Source organism: Crotalus tigris, unplaced genomic scaffold, assembly GCF_016545835.1.
Source record: "Crotalus tigris isolate CLP2741 ecotype Arizona unplaced genomic scaffold, ASM1654583v1 scf7180000022970.308977840:1548163, whole genome shotgun sequence".
Lineage (NCBI taxonomy): Eukaryota > Metazoa > Chordata > Lepidosauria > Squamata > Viperidae > Crotalus > Crotalus tigris.
The window spans coordinates 1577490-1598658 of record NW_024099557.1 but is presented as its reverse complement, the minus strand read 5'-3'; the positions used below and the strand labels follow the sequence as shown (position 1 = coordinate 1598658).

The following is a 21169-nucleotide window of genomic DNA, read 5'->3' as shown; positions in this document are numbered from 1 at the left end:
CCTCTTCTTTCCTCTTTATTCAGTCTTCTCTTCCCCTCCCTCCCCTTCCTCTCCTCTCTCCCTCCCTCTCCCCTTCTCTTTCTTCCTCTCTCCCCTCCCTTTCCTCTACTCTCTCCCCTCTCCTATTCCCTCTCCCTCCTCTCCCCTCTTCTTTCCTCTTTATTCTCTCCTCTCCTCTTCCCTTCCCTTCCCTTCCCTCCCTCTTCCTCTCCTCTCCTTCCCTCCCCCCTTCTCTTTCTTCCTCTTTCTTCCTCTCTCCCCTCTCCTCCTGTTTTCCTTCCCAATTTGGGAATACTGTTAACTATTCACCTGTCAGCAGACTCCAATTTCAGCAATTCCAAGATCAGTGCGCAAATTATAGCTCAGATTAGTGGTTAAGACAAAACCAAGTTCAGCAGCTTACTTTTTGGTTAAAATGTATTTTAATTAAAGGAAACAGGAAGGCAGGGGGGAAGAAAGCCAGCAAAAGAGTAAATTTGGGGAGCATGTTCCAAAGCAGGGGTCCTCAAAGTTGGTTTGAAGACCCCTGCTCTTAATCTTTGCCCTAGGATAGGGGTAGGCAACCTCGGCTCTTTTGTGACTCGTGGACTTCAATTCCCAGAATTCCTGAGCCAGCATGGCTCAGCTTGGAAATCTCTCCTTTTTCCCTCAGCATGGCTGGCTCAGGAATTCTGGGAGTTGAAGTCCACAAGTCATAAAAGAGCCAAGGTTGCCTACCCCTGGACTAGGAAATAAAAACAGAGCAGCAGCTGTAGACAGCACCATTTTCCCTGAAACTCCTCGGGTTTTTTTTAAAGGCTGCAATAATTGCGGAAGCTGCTCTGTGCAGAAGCCAGAAAACACCCAGGGAACTGGTTCTGTCGTCACCCAGATTTTCCAGGAAACAAGGGTTTCAAAAATTTGGTCTTTTTCTGCAAGGTTCAGTGAACTTCTCTTAGTATAAAAAAAAAACAACCAAGTTTGCTCTGCGCTCTGCATTACTACCCAGAAAAAGGACAAGAAGCAACAGATGGAAACTAAGCAAGGAGAGAAGCAATCTAGAACTAAGGAGAAACTTCCTGACAGTGAAAACAATTAACCAGTGGAACAACCTGCCTCCAGAAGCGGTGAATGCTCCAACACTGGACGTTTTTAAGAAAAAACTGGACAGCCATTTGTCTGAAACGGTATAGGGTTTCCTGCCTGAGCAGGGGGTTGGACTAGATGACCTGTAAGGTCCCTTCCAACTTCTTCTTCTTCTTCTTCTTCTTCTTCTTCTTCTTCTTCTTCTTCTTCTTCTTCTTCTTCTTCTTCTTCTTCTTCTTCTTCTTTTCTTCTTCTTCTTCTTCTTCTTCTTCTTCTTCTTCTTCTTCTTCTTCTTCTTCTTCTTCTTCTTCTTCTTCTTCTTATTATTATTATTATTATTATTACACTTGCTGGCTGCTGAGCTTACAGTTGCAACACCAGTAAATTGAAAGAAAAGTGGAGAGGAAACAGGCAGTTTTAACCCTAGCAGGGTGAGATTTGCTGGGCGGGAGCATAGACAGTCTTCCTTCATGTATACAGGTAGTTCTTGACTTACAACAGTTCATTTAGTGACCATTTGAAATTGCAACACTGAAAAAAATGACATGACCATTTTTCATACTTGTGACCATTGTAGCATTCCCATGGTCACTTCATATTTATGATGGTTGCAATGTCCCAGGATCATATGATAGGTAGGTAGGTAGGTAGGTAGGTAGGTAGGTAGGTAGGTAGATAGGTAGGTAAGTAGATAGATAGATAGATAGATAGATAGATAGATAGATAGATAGATAGATAGATAGGCAGGCAGAAAGATAGGTAGGTAGGTAGGTAGGCAGACAGACAAACAGACAGACCTTTGTCGTTTTTTTACTGTGGGCACAATGGCACACATTAAAAATGAAATTTAGTTGCTTGCTCTCAAAATGTACCCATACATAACACACATTTAAACATACTACATACAACATATGTATAGACCTACATCCTTACATATAATAATATATGAATATTAATCACTGTCCTTGAATATATAACGGAAGGAGGAAGCTTGAGACTTCACAAGTTTAATACTGTATGGAACAAAAATGGGACTGAATCTGGATGTTCTGCTTCAGATACCACGCTGCCAGAAGGTAACAAGGAAAACAGGTCGTGAAGAGGGTGTGTAGCGTCTCAGACAATCTTGCGGACCCTGGTCAACTTCTGCCAAACAAAGTCAAAGGGGAAGCCGCAGTTGCAGCGTCCTGAGGTCATGTGATCTCCTTTTGCGACTGTCTGACAAGCAAAGTGAATGGGGAAGCCAGATTCACTTTACAGCCATGTTACTAATTTAACAACTGCAGGGATTCACTTAATAACCGTGACAAGAAAAATCGTAAAATGGGGCAAAACTCACTCAACAACTGTCTTGCTTAGCAACAGAAGTTTGAGCCTCAATTGAGGCCCTACATCAACCTGTACCTCTTGAGCAGGGGCCTTCAAACTTGGCCCTTTTATGACTTGTGGAGTTCAACTCCCAGAATTCCTCAGCCAGGCACATGTGCCTGGCTGAGGAATTCTGGGAGTTGAAGTCCACAAGTCATAAAAGGGCCAAGTTTGAAAGACCCCTGCTCTTGAGTATATATGGTGTGTGCTTCCTTGATCGGCACATGGGCCTGGCAGGTACCTGTGAATTTAAAGGATTGGCAAACTTGGGACAGTTGTGGAATTTTAATAAGCAGGGTTCAAAACAGCTGCTGGGAGGGAGATTGGTTTAATCAGAAAAAGACTGAGGTAGAATAGATATTTTTCAAAACCATCCAAAGCGATTGGGACAGAAAGTCTCAACATTGCTGCCATCTAGTGGTGGGATTGAGTTTCTCAGCTAGGTGCATCTGCAAACGTTGGTCTCCTTGAGCTGTTTTGCCTACTTCTGGTTAGGTCAGGGGTAGGCAACCTTGGCTCTTTTATGACTGGTGGACTTCAACTCCCAGAATTTCTCAGCCAGCCACGCTGAGGGGAAAGGGAGAGGTTTCCAAGCTGAGCCATGCTGGCTCAGGAATTCTGGGAGTTGAAGTCCACGAGTCATAAAAGAGCCAAGGTTGCCTACCCCTATCCTAGGGCAAAGATTAAGAGCAGGGGTCTTCAAACCTTGGCTCTTTATGACTCGTGGACTTCAACTCCCAGAATTCCTGAGCCAGCCACACTGAGGGGAAAGGGAGAGGTTTCCAAGCTGAGCCATGCTGGCTCAGGAATTCTGGGAGTTGAAGTCCACGAGTCATAAAAGAGCCAAGGTTGCCTATCCTTGGTTAGGTGATCCTCAATACAGGTAGTCCTCGTTTAATGGCCACAATTGAACCCAAAATTTCCATTGCCAAGCATCAGTTGTTAAGTGAATTTGGCCCCATTTTACGACATTTCTTGCCACAGTTGCTAAGCAGGGGTTTAGTTAGTAATACAGCTAATGCTCAACTTACAGCCACAATTGAGCCCAATGTTTCGTTGCTAAGTAAGACATTTGTTAAGTGAGTTTTGTCCCATTGTTTGAACTTTCTTGCCACCATGGTTAAGCAAATCACAACAGTTATTAAATTAGTAATTCGGTTGTTAAGTGAGTCCAGCTTCCCCATTGACTTTGCTTGTCAGAGGATTGCAAAAGAGGATCACGCGACCCCAGGGACAGAGCAGCCGTCATAAATATGAGTCAGGTGCCAAGCGTCTGAATTTTGATTATATGACTACGGGAAGCCTGCAGCGGTCGTTAAGTGTAAAAAAGGATCATAAGTCACTTTTTTCAATGCTGTTGTGATTTCAAATCATCATTAAAAGAACTGTAATAATAATAATAATAATAATAATAAAGTTGGAAGGGACCTTGGAGGTCATCTAGTCCAACCCCCTGCTCAGGCAGGAAACCCAATACCATTTCAGACAAATGGCTGTCCAGTCTCTTCTTAAAAACTTCCAGTATTGGAGCATTCACCGCTTCTGGAGGCAGGTTGTTCCACTGGTTAATTGTTCTAACTGTCAGGAAGTTTCTCCTTAGTTCTAGGTTGCTTCTCTTTTTGATTATTTTCCACCCGTTGCTTCTTGTCCTGCCTTCAGGTGCTTTCGAGAATAGCTTGACTCCCTCTTCTTTAGAGCAGCCCCTGAGATACTGGAACTCTGTTATCATGTCCCCCCTTGTCCTTCTCTTCATTAAACTAGACATACCCAATTCCATACCCAATATGTTTTAGCCTCCAGTCCCCTGATCATCTTTGTCGCTCTTCTCTGCACTCTTTCTAGAGTCTCAACATCTTTTTTACATCGCGGTGACCAGAACTGGATGCAGTATTCCAAGTGTGGCCTTACCAAGGCCTCGTAAATGGTATTAAGTCATCAGTCAAGGACCAGCTGTGAAGTGAATCTGGTTATTCCATTGACTTTGCTTGTCATAAAGTTGCAAAAAGGACCCCGGGACACTGCCAGGGTCATAAATACGAGCCAGTTGCCCAGCATCCAAACTTTGATTATATGACCCTGGGGATGCTGCATCCGTCTTAAGTATGGAAAACAGTCATAAGTCAGTGCTTTAATTTCATTCACTTAATGAACGGTTGTAAATCGAAGTATACTTGTATCATTGTGCAAGGTCTGGGTTGCCTGGGAATCCCATGACAAACTCTGCAGGAAAGAAAGAACAATCTAATGGCTGTCAGGAGTAATAAAGCACCCAAATTACACAGCCAAAGCAGCCCGATTGCTTCTTCATTTAAGCCCCTGAAGGGCCCACTCAATCAAAAGAAACATTTTGTGCTTGCAGCTGACTTATAAAGGTGATAAATTATAATTATAGGAAGTTAATGTGGCTCTAAAGTCAATATACAAGGACACATGTAAATCTGCAGGGAATATTTTCCTTTCTTCCCCCCCCCCCCAGGAGATTCAAAGAAAAAAAGGGGGGAGAGGGAATGAAAATGCAAATCGAAAATAGGAAGCAAAATGAGGGAAGGCAATGTTGATTTTCATTATCTGTTTTTATTTTTGGAGACCTTTGTACTTTAGCATCATACGCTTGAGATTAATTGTTGACGTTTTGACTGTGAACTGATATCCTTCCTCCATCCACGGAGTCCATAAATCAGGTTAGAACTGAGCTTTCTCCGTTTATCACTGGGCATGAATTTAACTGCTAGGTGGAAAGATAGTAAAATTGCACCGTTCAATGGTTATTCCCAGCCTTTAGCAGAATTTTCAATTGTCGGCAGTAGAGTTTAATTGGCCGTAGATCTTGCTTCTGGGAATTGACTCTTTTTTTTTTTTTTCAAACCAATCCTTCTGGCCTTTGAGTTTTATACAGGTAGTCCTTGATTTATGACCACATTTGGGACTGGAGCCCCTGTTGCTAAGTTAAGTGGTCATTAAGTGACTTACACCTGGATTAATTAACTATTTTGCCAATATTGTTAAGTGAATCCAGCTTCCCCCACTGTCTTTGCTTGCTGGAAGCTGGCTGGGAATATCCCATATGGAGACCATGTGACACCCTTTCCCCCCCCCCGGGTTTCTGCAACCGTCATAAATACATACTGGTTGCCACTACCTGAATTTTGGTCATGTGATCATGGCGACATTGGGAGGGTTGTAAGTATGAGGACAGGTCGTAAGTCACTTTTTTCAGTTTGAACGGTTGTTAAACCAATGGTCGTAACTTGAGGACTGCCTGTACAGGCGGTTTCTTCTCTAGGAAGCAATCTTGGAAGGACGATGCTCTTTTTCTCCACCGCATACAGGTAGTCCTCAACTTATAACAGTTCATTTAGCGACTGTTCAAAGTTATAACAGCCCCGAGAAAAGTGACTTGTGATTGCTTTTCACATTTATAACCTGAGCGTTCTCACGGTCACGTGATCAAAATTCAGATGCTTGGCAACTGGCATGTACTTGCGACGGTTCTGGCGTCCTGTGGTCACGTGATCCCCTTCTGCGACCTTCCGGCGAGCAAAGTCAGTGGGGAAGCCAGAAGTCACTTAGCAACCGTGTTGCTAACTTAACAACTGCAGGGAGTCACTTTTCAATGGTGACAAGAAAGGTCACAAAATGGGGCCAAATTCACATAACAATTGTCTTGCTTAGCAGCAAAAATGTTGGGCTCAACAGCCCTCCATAAGCTACCTGTACCCAGTTGAAATAGATCCTTCTCCAGAGATCCTGGCTTTGAAATTCTCCAGTCACGGATGGATGCCCGCAGTGTGCGGATGTGCTTTGCATTTCTCCAGGCAGCTTAAGGAAGCGGAAGAGAAAATTTATTTTTTCTTCCATATCACTGAGGTGACCAGTTTAAATCTGGCTTCAGCTTCTGCATAGGGAGGTAAACAAGCTCTTTTCCGATGGGGATTGGCGAGCGAGCTGCAGACGGATTGCGACTTTCCGACTTTGGGGCTTTGTTTTGTTTTTTAATTAGTTCCAGAGCTTACAACATTATACCGCTAAATTATGGAAGCATATTTCCCCCCCCCCCATTGTTGTTGCTGAAAATAAGATGCTCAGTCTTGGAAGCGTGTTGGGTTTCTTGCTTTGAAAATGCTTCAATGCAGTTCCTTATTGGTATCCTCCAATTTAAAACAAGCAAAAATAAAATTATCTCGTCGTTTCTGCTTTAGGGACATTTTACAATGCTTTAATGAGATTTTACAAGTGGCTCATCGGAAGCACCGGAAGAGGCTTCTGTGCGTGGCGCAGAGGTCTTTCCATGTCCTGGATGAGACGGTCACAGAAGGAATGCAAAATGCATTATCACTGTGCATCCGTCTGGCAAGTCATTTTTAAGTGCCCGTTGTCTTATCCCGTTGCAGGAATAAATAAGGACATTTCTTTGAATCATAATACTGTTTATTTTGGATTTAAAAGAGATTTAACGCTTGTGAGTCAGTTTGGTCTAGTCAAGTGGTTAGGGCCCTAGAAACCAGGAAACTCTGAGTTCTAGTCCTGCCTCAGACATGAAAGAAGATTGAGAGACTTTGAGACAATCACCAGGAAACTCTGAGTTCTAGTCCCGCCTCAGACATGAAAGATGTTTGAGTGACTTTGGGCCAATCACCAAGATACAGTAAATTCTAGTCCTACCTCAGACATGAAAGATGGTTGGGTGACTTTGGACCAATCACCAGGAGACAGTGAGTTTTGGTCCCGCCTCAGGCATGAAAGATGGTTGGGTGACTTTGGACCAATCACCAGGAAACTCTGAGTTCTAGTCCCGCCTCAGACATGAAAGATGTTTGAGTGACTTTGGGCCAATCACCAAGATACAGTGAGTTTTGGTCCCGCCTCAGGCATGAAAGATGGTTGGGTGACTTTGGGCCAATCACCAGGAGACTGTGAGTTTTGGTCCCGCCTCAGGCATGAAAGATGGTTGGGTGATTTGGGGCCAGTTCGTCTTTCTCAGCTCAGTCCACCTCACAGGGTTGTTGTGGGGAAAATAGGTGGAAGAACAAATATTAGGTATGTTCCCTACCTTGAGTTATTATTTTTTATAAAATATATAATAAATAATATATAGAAGCAATATATATATATATATATATATATATATATATATATATATATATATATATATATATTTATAAATGATAATAAATAATGTATTTTGATACAAATATTATTTTTGCAGCAACAAGTATCTAACTAATCTTACAAGTGATTTGCCCTGGCCACCTGTGGCTAGTTAAAATTTGGGTGAAAATTCACCAGAAATGGAAAGGAGAAAATATAAGTGGGCTTATAATTGTTGGAAAGGAAATCAGAAGCCATTCCTTTCTATATTTTTTTCCTTTTATTTCTTATTAACTTCTCTTTATTTTTACCTTCTTTTGTCTTTAAATTTGAACTGGCTTCATCCTATACATTTTTTTTTAAATTAAAACTAATAATTAAAAATCCAGTTCCGTTTCTCACCAAGACTGGAAAATGAAGACAAAAGAAATCTGAACAGAAGCCAATCCCAAATCTTAGCAGTATCAAACAAAAGCCATGAAATCTTGAAGTGCAAGGCTTGGCTGGGAGGGACCTTGGAGGTCATTTAGTCCAACCCCGTGCTCAGGCAGGAAATCCTATACCATTTCAGACAAATGGCTGTCCAGTCTCTTCTTAAAAACTTCCAGTGTTGGAGCATTCACAGCTTCTGGAGGCAGGTTGTTCCACTGATTGATTGTTCTCACTGTCAGGAAATTTCTCCTTAGTTCTAAGTTGCTTCTCTCCTTGGTTAGTTTCCATCCGTGGCTTCTTGTCCTGCCTTCTGGTGCTTTGGCTGAGGAATTCTGGGAGTTGAAGTCCACAAGTCATAAAAGGGCCAAGTTCGAAGAGCCCTGGTATAATGGGCTCTTGTGACCTGCTTAATGACCGTCACAACTCATGATTGGAATTCCAGTCGAGGATTAATTGTAACAGATTACTATTGACTTAATCCTTGTTTTTCTGACTCCTAATAGCAACCTCTTGAAGAGCATTGAACCTGGCGTGGAGCGTTCTCACTTTCTCGAAAACGGGAATTCTTTGCCATTTGACATGTTTCTCTTTTCCCGCGGCAGATATTCCACATGACGTATGACCTGGCTAGTGCTGTGATGCGCATCATTAATCTCATCGGGATGATGCTGCTTCTCTGCCACTGGGATGGCTGCCTCCAGTTCCTCGTTCCGATGCTGCAGGATTTCCCTACTGACTCCTGGGTCTCCATCAACGGCATGGTGGTGAGTCAGAAGGAAAGAGGAGATGGGGTCCCGATCACTGCGAGGAGCACTATTATCAGAAACAGGGGACACATGATAGCTGTGTTCCAGTATCTGAGGGACTGCCACATAGCAGAGGGGGTCAGGTTGTTCACCAGAGAACCAGAGGGAAGGGTGAGAAACAATGGTTGGAAACTGAACAGAGAGCGAAACAACCTGGAATTAAGGAGAAACTTCCTAACAGTGAGGACAATCAACCAGTGGAACAGCTTGCCACCAGAAATCGTGGGGAGTTTTAAGAAGAGACTGGACAGTCACTTGTCTGAGATGGTATAGGTTCTCCTGCTTGAGCAGGGGGCTGGATTAGAAGACCTCCAAGGTCCCTTCCAGCTCTATTCTATTCTATCGATCATCGCACAGTCAGCCAGATGTTCAGACTGGATTTGGCATTTTTGTCTACCTATCAAGTCCTTCCCAAGGACCTGGGATAGGCAGATGTGGATGTTTGATGGTATTACAGATATCGTCGCAGGATGGAAGCAGTTCCTAGTAAGGCTGCCTTTTGCAATTGACTAATAGCGAATTTGTCAATGCCAATGGTGTTCAAGTGGTGCTCCAGTTGTTTTGGGATTGCACCCAAGGAGCCTATGACTATTGGTACTACCCTTGCTTGCTTTTGCCACAGTCTTTCTATTTCTATTTGTAGGTCTTTGTATTTTGTTATCTTCTCCAGTTCTTTCTCATCTATTTCAGGCACTGCCACATCTAGTACTTACTACTACTACTACTACTACTACTACTACTACTACTACTACTATTATTATTATTATTATTATCATCATCATCATCATCATCATCATCATCATCATCATAATCATTCCCACAGGGCCTCCAACAAGCAAAGTCAATGGGGGAAGCCGGATTTGCTTAATGACTGCATGATTCACTTAACAATTGCAGTGATTCGTTTAACGACTGTTGCAAAAAAGATCAAATTCTGCCTCAATTGTGGTTGTAAGTCGAGGGCTATCTGTAGGTTGCAGCATTTATAACTTCACACAGTTGTTAAGCAAATGGTTGTAAGTTGAGGACTCCCTGTATTTTACTGTTTTGCCTAAAGGAGAAAAGGTATAATGAGAAAATGATGTCTCCTAAACAGAAATGGCTGTCTTAAATCAAAATTTATGTTTCAGATGTGCTCAGAAAGTAATGTAAATATCTGTTCCCTGAGAATGGTATGGACAGAATTCCAGAAGTTGGGCAAATTTGAGAAATATGCATTTGGTGTCATAGTAAAGGCGCTAAGCTAGAAACTGAGAGAGCATCAGTACCAAACTTTCTTTACACATGAAAGCTGGCTAGGTGACTTTGGGTCAGTCACCAGGAGACTGAATTCTACTGCTCCTTTAAGCATGAAAACTGGTTGAGTGACTTTGGACCAATCACCAGGAGACTGTGAGTTCTAATCCAGCCTTAGAAATAAAAGTCAGATGGGTGACTTTGGACCAATCACTAGGAGACTGTGAGTTCTAGTCCCGCCTTAGAAATAAAAGTCAGATGGGTGACTTTGGACCAATCACTAGGAGACTGAGTTCTAGTCATATCTTAGACATGAAAGCCAGTTGGATGACTTTGGACCAATCACCAGGAGACTGTGAGTTCTAGTCCCACTTTAGGCATGAAAGCCAGCTGGGTGACTTTGGACCAATCACCAGGAGACTGTGAGTTCTAGTCCCACCTTAGAAATGTAAGCTAACTGGGTGACCGGACCAATCGCCAGGAGACTGTGAGTTCTAGTCCCACTTTAGGCATGAAAGCCAGCTGGTTGACTTTGGACCAATCGCCAGGAGACTTGAGTTCTAGTCACATCTTAGACATGAAAGCCAGCTGGGTGACTTTCAGTCAATCACCAGGAGACTGTGAGTTCTAGTCCCACTTTAGGCATGAAAGCCAGCTGAGTGACTTTGGACCAATCACCAGGAGACTGTGAGTTCTAGTCCCACTTTAGGCATGAAAGCCAGCTGGGTGACTTTGGACCAATCACCAGGAGACTGTGAGTTCTAGTCCCGCCTTAGAAATGAAAGCCAGCTTCCCGCTTTCCTTCAGTTCCTTTGACCTCCAATCTCTGATGTCATCCTTCCTAACTCATCTTCTGAATTTTGGATCTTAAAAAAAGAAAGATTTAATGTTGAAATAACCTTGGCTCAGAATGAATTTTTAGAAAAACGGGCATGGATCGAATTCTCTTTGCAGGACAGTCTTTTTAACCGGAGTTGTGTCATTTCTCTGTTGCAGAACGATTCCTGGAGTGAGCTGTATTCTTTTGCACTCTTCAAGTCCATGAGCCACATGCTTTGCATCGGATACGGGCGCCAGGCGCCGGAGAGCATGACAGACATATGGCTGACGATGCTGAGCATGATCGTGGGAGCCACTTGCTATGCCATGTTCATTGGCCACGCCACGGCCCTCATCCAGTCTCTGGATTCCTCCCGGCGCCAGTATCAAGAAAAGGTACGAGAGGGATGGGGAGTGCTCTGCTTTTTTTTAAGTAATTTCTTTTAATTTGCCCCCTTTTTTTCCTTCTCTTTGGTTCCTTTTGCTTTTTCCTTCCCAGTCTGTGTTTTTTCCCCCTTCTATTCAGTCGTGTCCTATTCTCGGATACTGCCTGGATAAGTCCCTGCAGTCTTTTTGGCAAGATTTTTCAGAAGTGGTTTGCTATTGCCTCTTTCCTAGGACTGAAAAAGAGTGCCTGGTCCAAAAACACCCAGCCGGTTTTTAAGCCTAAGGCGGAACTAGAACTCACCACCTCCTGGTGATTGACGCCAAATCACTCAGCCTGCTTTCATGCCTAAAGCGGGACTAGAACTCACCACCTCCTGCTGATTGGCTCCAAATCACTCAGCCTGCTTTCATGTCTAAGGCGGGACTAGAACTCACCCCCTCCTGGTGATTGACCCCCAATTACTCAATCTGCTTTCATGCCTAAGGCAGGACTAGAACTCACCACCTCCTACTGATTGGCCCCAAATCACTCAGCCTGCTTTAATGCCTAAGGCGGGACTAGAACTCACCACCTCCTGGGGATTGACCCAAAGTCATTCAGCCTGCTTTCATGCCTAAGGCGGGACTAGAACTCACCACCTCCTGGTGATTGGTCCCAAATCACTCAGCCTGCTTTAATGCCTAAGGCGGGACTAGAACTCACCACCTCCTGGTGATTGACCCAAAGTCACTCAGTCTGCTTTCATGCCTAAGGCGGGACTAGAACTCACCACCTCCTACTAATTGGCCCCAAATCACTCAGTCTGCTTTCATGCCTAAGGCGGGACTAGAACTCACCCTCTCCTGGTGATTGGCTCACCTGACTTTGTCTCAGACCACTCCCCTCCCCACTTAAATGTAACAGACCTTGGGAGATGAGTGGGGGATTGCCTAGAGCAGGGGCTTCCAAACTTGGCAACTTTAAGACTTGTGGACTTCAATTCCCAGAATTCCTCAGCCAGACCTGCTGAGGAATTCTGGGAGTTGAAGTCCAGAAGCCTTAAAGTAGCCAAGTTTGGAGGGCCCCGGCCTTAGAGAACAATCAGATAAGAGAAGAGGAGGGGGAGCCCAAAGCTGCATAACAGGCAGAGAAAGAAACTCAGAAGGGATCCTCCCTAATTTATCAGGCTGTGAAAAGGGACTGTGGGAGATTCATACTTTCAGACTTGAAAGATTCTGTTAATGTAGCCATACAATAAAGTAGAATTAGCTTATCTGGTCAAGGTTCCTGTCTGCCCTACCTGGGAAGGCTGATGTTTGGTAATACTCTGCATAATCTTTTTTCTTTTCCTTATCTGTTTTGTTGTTGTTGTTAATTGCGAAGTCATGTCCAACCCATCGCGACCCAATGGACAACGTTCCTCCAGGTCTTCCTGTCCTCTACCATCTTCTGGAGTCCATTTAAGCTCACGCCTACTGCTTCAGGGACTCCCTCCAGCCACCTCATTCTCTGTCGTCCCCTTCTTCTCTTGCCCTCCATCTTTCCCAGCATTATTAGGCGCTTCTCCAATGAGTCCTTCCTTCTCATTAGGTGGCCAAAGTACTTGAGTTTCAACTTCAGGATCTGGCCTTCTAAAGAGCAGTCAGGGTTGATCTCCTCTAGGACTGACCGGTTGGATCGCCTTGCAGTCCAGGGGACTCGCAGGAGTCTTCTCCAGCACCATAGTTCAAAGGCCTCAATTCTTTGGCGCTCAGCCTTTCTTGTGGTTCAACTTTCACAGCCATACATTGCAACTGGGAAAACCATGGACTTGACTATACGCACTTTTGTTGGCAGGTTGATGTCTCTGCTTTTTAGTATGCTGTCTAGATTTGCCATAGCTTTCCTCCCCAGGATCCAGCGTCTTCTAATTTCTTGGCTGCAGTCCCCATCTGAGGTGATCTTGGAGCCCAGGAAGATAAAATCTGTCACTACCTCCATTTCTTCCCCATCTCTTTGCCAGGAATTGAGAGGGCTGGATGCCATGATTTTGGTTTTCTTAATCTTGAGTAATTGTTCCCCTTTTCACTTGGATGGCCCATAGATTAAAATAGATTAAAATATTCATTTTTCCCCCCCTTGGTTTGATTTCCCTTTCCTTTGCATTCCTCAAGTGAGACATTTTGCTTAAACTCTCCCGCTTAATTTCTCCTCCACCTTCTGCCTCCTGCAGTACAAGCAAGTGGAACAGTACATGTCCTTCCACAAACTCCCCGCTGACTTCCGGCAGAAGATCCATGACTATTATGAACATCGCTACCAGGGCAAAATGTTTGACGAGGACAGCATCCTCGGGGAGCTGAACGAGCCTCTGCGAGAGGTAAGCCTCACCCACACGCCATAAGGCAGTGTTTCTCAACCTTGACAATTTTAAGGCATGTGGACTTCAACTCCCAGAATTCCACAGCCAGCATTGCTGGCTGTGGAATTCTGGGAGTTGAAGTCCACATGCCTTAAAATTGCCAAGGTTGAGAAACACTGCCATAAGGGGATGGACCATGAGAAGATGGACAAGCAAGGGGTAGATCTTGGCTAAAGGTCGTCAATGTCCAATAGTAGAATTTAACAGAATAACAGAGTTGGAAGAGACCTTGGCGGTCTTCTAGTCCAACTTCCTGCTCAAGCAGGAGACCTTATATCATTTCAGACAAATGGTCGTCCGGTCTCTTTTTAAAAGTCTCCAGTGATGGAGCACCCACAACTTCTGGAGGCAGCTTGTTCCACTGGTTAATTGTTCTCACTGTCAGGAAGTTTCTCCTCAGTTCTAGGTTGCTTCTCTCTTTGGTTAGTTTCCCTCCGTTGCTTCTTGTCCTGCCTTCAGGCGCTTCGGAGAATAGCTTGACTCCCTCTTCTTTGGGGCAGCCCCTGAGATACCGGAACACTGTGACTCCTTCTCTTCGTTAGACTAGACTTATCCAATCCCCACAATGGTTCATCAGACTGAACTTGAAAATGGAGCCTCCATATTTTGAGGCAGCCTACCTTAGGCAACCTTGGAACGTCATTTCGTGGTTTATCTCTTTCTGGGATCATCAACGATTTGGATGAAGGGATAGATGGGGAACTCATCAAATTTGCAGACGACACCAAGCTGGGAGGAATTGCCAACACTCCAGAAGACAGGCTTCAGATACAGAAGGATCTGGGCAGACTTGAACACTGGGCAGTAACTAACAAAATGAAATTCAATGGTGAAAAAAGCACGGTTCTACATTTAGGCAAGAAAAACCAAATGCACAAATACAGCATAGGTGGCACCATGCTCAATAGTAGTAACTGTGAGAGGGACCTCGGAGTCCTAATAGACAATCACCTAAATATGAGCCAACCGTGTGCTGCAGCTGCCAAAACAGCCAACACAGTGCTAGGCTGCATTAACAGAGGGATAGAATCAAGATCACGTGAAGTATTAATACCACTTTACAATGCCTTTGTAAGGCCACACTGCATCCAGTTTTGGTCACCACGATGTAAAAAAGATGTTGAGACTCTAGAAAGAGTACAGAGAAGAGCAACACAGATGATTAGGGGACTGGAGGCTGAAACATATAAGGAACGGCTGCTGGAATTGGGTATGTCTAGTTTAACGAAGAGAAGGACAAGGGGGGACATGATAGCTGTGTTCCAGTATCTCAGGGGCTGCCCCAAAGAAGAGGGAGTCAAACTGTTCTCCAAAGCGCCTGAAGGCAGGACAAGAAGCAACGGATGGAAACTGATCAAGGAGAGAAGCAAGCTAGAACTAAGGAGAAACTTCCTTACAGTGAGAACAATTAACCAGTGGAACAACCTGCCTCCAGAAGCGGTGAATGCTCCAACATTGGAAGTTTTTAAGAAGAGACTGGACAGCCATTTGTCCGAAATGGTGTAGGGTTTCCTACCTGAGCAGGGGGTTGGACTAGATGACCTCCAAGGTCCCTTCCAACTTTATTACTATTACTATCTGCTAACTAAGGTTGGTTGGTCTAAATCAGTGTCTTTGAAACTTGGCAATTTTAAGACCTTTGGACCTTCAATTCCCAGAATTCCCTAGCCAGCAGCAATTCCACACAACATAAAATTACAAAGTTGAGAAACACTGATTTAAGATTCCAACTTGTCCTCTCTTGACACAAAGGAACATGTAAGAAAAAGCTGAGCGATATTTGCACAAAATCATGTTAAGATTTTTTTTGTCTGTCGCTCTTCAGGAGATTGTCAACTTCAACTGTCGCAAACTGGTGGCCTCCATGCCGCTCTTTGCCAACGCTGATCCCAATTTTGTCACAGCTGTGCTCACCAAACTGAGATTTGAAGTATTTCAACCAGGGGACTACATCATCAGAGAAGGAACCATCGGGAAAAAGATGTACTTCATCCAACATGGGGTGGTCAGTGTCCTTACAAAAGGCAATAAAGAGATGAAGCTTTCAGATGGTTCCTACTTTGGAGGTGAGATAAATCAAGGCCATCTTCATTCATTTACATATTTGTGGCATTCTAAGGACAGGTTTCGTTTCCTTCCTAAAATGAGGTATCTTTGGCATGTGGAGAACATACGTTTGGTGCGGTTTCAAAATGGCTGCCACAGAGGACTTGACCGTTCCCAAAATGGCCGTCAAGATAGGCATAAGCAAATCTCAAACTGTCCAGAAGACAAAATAGCCCCAGAGAAATTTTTGATCTTCGGTTGAGGAAAGAAAAAGAGAACTTAATTTAAAATTAATGCACTTATAGCCACCGGCTTGACTGGAAATAGTTGAAGGGAAAAAAAGACAACATTAGATCCGGTAGATATCTAGGTAGGCTTTGTGAAAAAAAAAGGAAGAAGTTGGGCTTAACCCTACAGAGAATGTATATATTCTTCTATCATTAAGAGGAAAGTCATTGGGAATCTAATTTTGGGATTTGAATTCATTTTTTTCATCTTTTCTCCAGAGATTTGCCTCCTGACCAGAGGGCGTCGCACGGCGAGTGTCCGTGCGGACACCTATTGTCGCTTGTATTCCCTCTCAGTGGACAATTTTAATGAGGTCCTAGAGGAATACCCCATGATGAGACGGGCTTTCGAAACTGTTGCTCTGGATCGCCTGGATCGCATTGGTATGCTGGGAGAATTGGCACGGGGAGGTAAGGGGAGGGGCTGATGGGCCACGGTGTCCCAGCTGGACACTCTGAAAAAAAGGCATCCAGATTTTATTTGGAAAATATGAGCTGCCCATTAGAGGTACGATATAGGTCAGGGGTCTTCAAACCTGGCCCTTTTATGACTTGTGGACTTCGACAACCAGAATTCCTCAGCCAGCATGCCTGGCTGAGGAATTCTGGGAGTCAAAGTCCACAAGTCATAAAAGGGCCAAGTTTGAAGACCCCTGATATAGATAGTCCTCAACTTACAACCGCAGTTGAGCCCCAAATTTCTGCTGCTCAGTGAGACATTTGTTAAGTGAGTTTTGTCCCATTTTACAAACTTTTCTTGCCACTGTTGTAACGTGAGTCACGGCAGTTGTTAAGTTAGTAAAATGGTTGTTAAATGCATCCGGCTTCCCCCATTGATTTTGCTTGTCAGAAGAACGCAAAAGGGGATCAACGTGACCCCGGGACACGGCAACCGTCATAAATACGAGTCAGTTGCCAAATGTCTGAATTGATCACGTGGCCATGGGGATGCTGTAACAGTTGTAACTGTGAAAAAATGAACATAAGTCCCTTTTTTCAATGGCGTTGTAATTTTAAATGGTCCCTAAATGAATGTGTGTAAGTTGAGGACTACCTGTATTCAAGATGTTTCGGGATTTTGAGCCTAATTCTTCCATGAAATGTCCCATCTCATGTAGGAAACCCCTTGGTTCAACCGCTTTGTTTCAAGCATTTTGTTTCATTTCATTGGTTGGTTGGTTGATGGATTGATTGATTGGTTGGTTGGTTTGTTCGTTCATTCTGCTTCCCATCTCCCAAGGTGACCTTGGGTAGCTTGAATATCTCAAAAGTCAGAGCTGCAATTTTGCAAACTTTTTCGTAGTGGTCGTTAAGCGAAGACCACAGTCATTAAATGAACCCATGGCTTGCTATGGGTGCAGTTGTGCTGAGAACTGGAAGTAAATGTCGATTTTCAGCAAGACCAGCATAAAACACGGTCATGTGACTGCGGGATGCTGCCAACAGCTGCAAATGCAGCCCAGCTGGCGAGCATCCGAAGTGTGGTCATGTGACTTGGGAGCAACCATTGGAACTGAAACTGGGTTGTAAATACCCTCCTCTCCCCCCAGGTAGATCCATCGTAACTTCAAACAGTCCCCAAGCGACTGGTCGTAAGTCGAGGACCATCTGTAGTTTTCCATGGGTATGGGAAGTGCTATGCAAAGACATCAGTGGACCTGCCTATCTATGGAGGTTCCCAGTCTTCCAAATCCTGGTTGTCCCAAAGGTGCTTTTTCCAAAGGCAACTGGACTTTGTTTTTTTCCTTGAAGACGTTTCGCTTCTCATCCCAGAAGCTTCTTCAGTTCTGAGGGAATGGGAGGGAATGGAAGGATTTATATTCCTTTGGAGTCATATGGTTGTTAGCGCTCTCTCTGAGGACCGACCGGCCTTTCAGCAGTTCCCCGAGGGCACAGATAAACCTCCAAGCGGCCTCAACGATTCTCAGAGAGAGCGCTAATGACCAGATGACCGCAAAGGAATATAAGTCCTTCCATTCTCCCCCATTCACTCAGAACTGGCTTCTTGGATGAGAAGCGAAACATCTTCAAGGAAAAAACAAAAAAAAGTCCAGTTGGCCTTTTGAAAAAGCACCTTTGGGAAGGTGGACTTGGACTGCAAAGAAGCCGTGTCTTCTGCTCTTCTCTTGCAGGGAAGAAGAACTCCATTCTCCTGCACAAGGTGCAGCACGACCTCAATTCCGGCGTCTTCAACAATCAGGAGAACGAGATTATCCAGGAGATTGTCAAGTACGACCGGGAGATGGTACAGCAGGCCGAGCTCCAACAGCACACCGCCGTGTACACCCCGGCTCAGCCCCAGGTTACTTCGGCGATCGCGACCCTCCAGCAGGCCGTGGCGATGAGCTTCTGCCCGCAGATGGCCAGCCCGCTGGTCGGCCCAATCAGCCTCGGCTCCCCACGGATGGTCCGCCGGCTCCAGTACCAAGGCGGTCTCCCGGGGGCCTTTGCCATCTCACCAGCCTTGCTTCAGCAGCATCACCAGCAGCAGCAGCTGAACCTACAGCAGCAGCAGCAACAACTGGGTGGCCCCATGCTCCAGAATGTGCCACGGCCCCTGCAGCCGAACGTCCCACTCCAGCAGCAGCACCCCCCTCCCCAGCCTCCGCTGGCCTCTTCCGCCGGCCCCTTCCCCTCTGTGGTGTCCAGTCCCTCTTCCCAAAGCCCTCACGCCAGCCGGACGTTCCCATACGGGGGTGCCAAAGGTCAGTCAGGGTCCCAGCTCTCGCTAACTCAGCAGAAGCCGCCCGGTTCGCCACAGCGGCTGGCGGCTCACAAGAGCACCCAGGCCCTTCACACAAGGAGTCTCAGCCAGGAGACTCGGCCTCTTTCAGCCTCCCAGCCCTCCCTTCCCCACGGCGCTCCCCAGACGCCGGGCCAGAGCCCGCCCTCCTCGGCTCACGAGTCCACCGCTTCAATCCCCACTGGGCAGGGGGCCTCGACGTCGTCGCCTGCCACTTCGACCCAGAATGCTGGTCACACCCCGCCAGCCGCACCACGGCCGGCAGCCCGGGTGCCCCACCAGATGACCATGTCTGCCGCATACCCTGGGACAGCCGCCTCGGGCATTCAGCAGGACTCAAGCGGTGCCCGCAAGGATTCCATCATTAGCGCCCCTGATACGGACTCAGCGAAATCTAAGCTTCCGTCCAATTTGTGACCCTCGACTTAATCTGCAGGAGGGAGGGGTCTCCAGTCGGGCCAGGAGGAGAGGACACCCCTCGGCCTAGCTGTGGGGCAGCATGAACTGGCAAGGGGGCTGTTCCGTGGTATTCCTCTCAGCTCTTTTTCTGACATGCTGATCATCACTCGCTCTGCAATACTAGCGGGGAAGAAGGGCCCGCGCAGTCGTGTGCTTCACCAGGTGGGGCTGGGGCACATGGGATCCGGTGTCAGGGAAGCTCTGCAGGACTTCTGCCTCTGCAGGAGGAGCGATGCGCTCCTAGCCAGGAGACAGTCCCAGGGACGAAGGAGCCACCCTCTTCCTCCTCTAAAGTTTGGCTCCTGTGTGGCTGTTCATTCTTCATCCCGCCTCGCCCTGCTGTGTCCATTCCGTGGAAAGCCATATCTAGATTCTCATGCAATTTAATCCAGTGTGTGTAAAATATATACATACTTATATAGAGAGAGATATATATGTATATACATATATATAAAATACTGAGAGAAAAATTATATATATATTTAGGAGTTAAACCGCATACGCAATGCCTTATACGCCACGCACCGTGCTGAACCCAAAGGGGAGAGACCTGTTGAGGGGACATCAGGAAGAAAGGGGGTCAGTCTTTCAGGCTAATCTTTGCTCATCCCTAGAACAGTGTTTCTTAACTTTGGTCGCTTTAAACTGTGTGGACTTCAACTCCCAGAATTCCCCAGCCAGCAGGGAGAAATCAACAGGCAGAATTCTGGGAGTCGAAGTCCACAAATGCGAGTTGGGGAATTCTGGGAGTCGAAGTCCACACAAATGCGAGTTGGGGAATTCTGGGAATCGAAGTCCACACAAATGCGAGTTGGGGAATTCTGGGAGTCGAAGTCCACACAAATGCGAGTTGGGGAATTCTGGGAGTCGAAGTCCACACAAATGCGAGTTGGGGAATTCTGGGAGTCGAAGTCCACACAAATGTGAGTTGGGGAATTCTGGGAGTCGAAGTCCAGAGAACTTAAACCGTGTGCAATGTGAAACGCTGCCATGAAGGACCAAAAGTGTGTTGGCGCTCAGGATTAAAGCCGCCATTTTGTGGAGTTCTCTTTATTTCAGACTGATTTCTATTAAGTGACAGATCAGTTTGGATTTTTGCCTCCCTGGAGTAATCACTTAGGGATAGTCCTTGACTTCACCATTATTTGTATAATGAAGGTTCAAAGTTACAGTCACCTCAGGAAAAAGTGGCTTATAACCTGTCCCTGACATTATGACCTGCATTGCGTCATCCCCACGGTCGTATGATTGCTATTCAGGCGCTTGCCAACCAGCTCGCAGGTATGATGAATGCGACTTCTTGCGATTACGTGATTTGATTTGCGACCCCCCCAGATGGCTTCTGACAAGCACAGTCAATTGGGGAAACTGGATTGATGTTATTCACTGAATAGCTGCAGTTAAAATACTCCCCCCCCAAAAATGGATCCTGTGATATGATGACTCACTTTATGACTGCATTGCTTTGTGGTCGTAAGCCGAGGACTGCCTGTGACTTTTTTTTTCCTATGGTGCCTTCTTCTGTGGATCCTGTCTTTCCCTTGGGGGATCGGGACAGAGTTGTAGAGATCATTAATCATAGATCCCCTGCCTTTAGGTCGAGCAGCGAGACACAGAAAAGCAACTGTGAATACTTTAGTTAGAGGTTTTGTTTTTAACAACGAAGGAAATGTGCTTTCTGGGCTGGCAGCTCTCTTGCACTGCTCTGATGATCCTTTGAGGATTAGCGTTGTTTTTAAAGCATTAGACCTGCTTTTTCCCCACAGCAAGCTATGGCTTGGCCTGAGAGGGAGGCATGGGCCCAAAATCGACCAGTGAATTGTGATGGCTGATGGGGCCACAGGAACTGGCGTCTCTGTCCACCTCTAATCCAGCACCACTACACCACACAGCCACCAAGCACCCTTAGGCAGAACATCCTGTCTTTTCGTTCTCCAGGGTCCGAGAAAGCACTCGGCCAGTCTTCTCCCTATGAAAAGGCTGGTTGGGAAGCAGACAAAACAACCTCTGTTGTGTTTAGTCTGTGGTCTAGTTGTGCCCCTGTTTATCACT

At 45.6% G+C, this 21169-nt stretch overlaps 1 protein-coding gene across 2 annotated transcripts in view; it reads left to right on the top strand.

Annotated features, from left to right (window-relative positions):
- Positions 1-19848, top strand: part of HCN2 (hyperpolarization activated cyclic nucleotide gated potassium and sodium channel 2) — an 89467-nt gene extending 69619 nt beyond the window's left edge. For both annotated transcript variants that reach the window (XM_039319266.1, XM_039319265.1), the window contains exons 3-8: positions 8556-8717; positions 10992-11210; positions 13394-13540; positions 15408-15648; positions 16135-16299; positions 18048-19848. In XM_039319266.1, coding sequence (XP_039175200.1) covers positions 8556-8717; positions 10992-11210; positions 13394-13540; positions 15408-15648; positions 16135-16299; positions 18048-19075 — 1962 coding nt within the window. In that variant the 3' untranslated portion in view covers positions 19076-19848. The remainder of the gene's footprint in view (positions 1-8555; positions 8718-10991; positions 11211-13393; positions 13541-15407; positions 15649-16134; positions 16300-18047) is intronic.
- The last annotated feature ends 1321 nt before the right edge of the window (positions 19849-21169 follow it).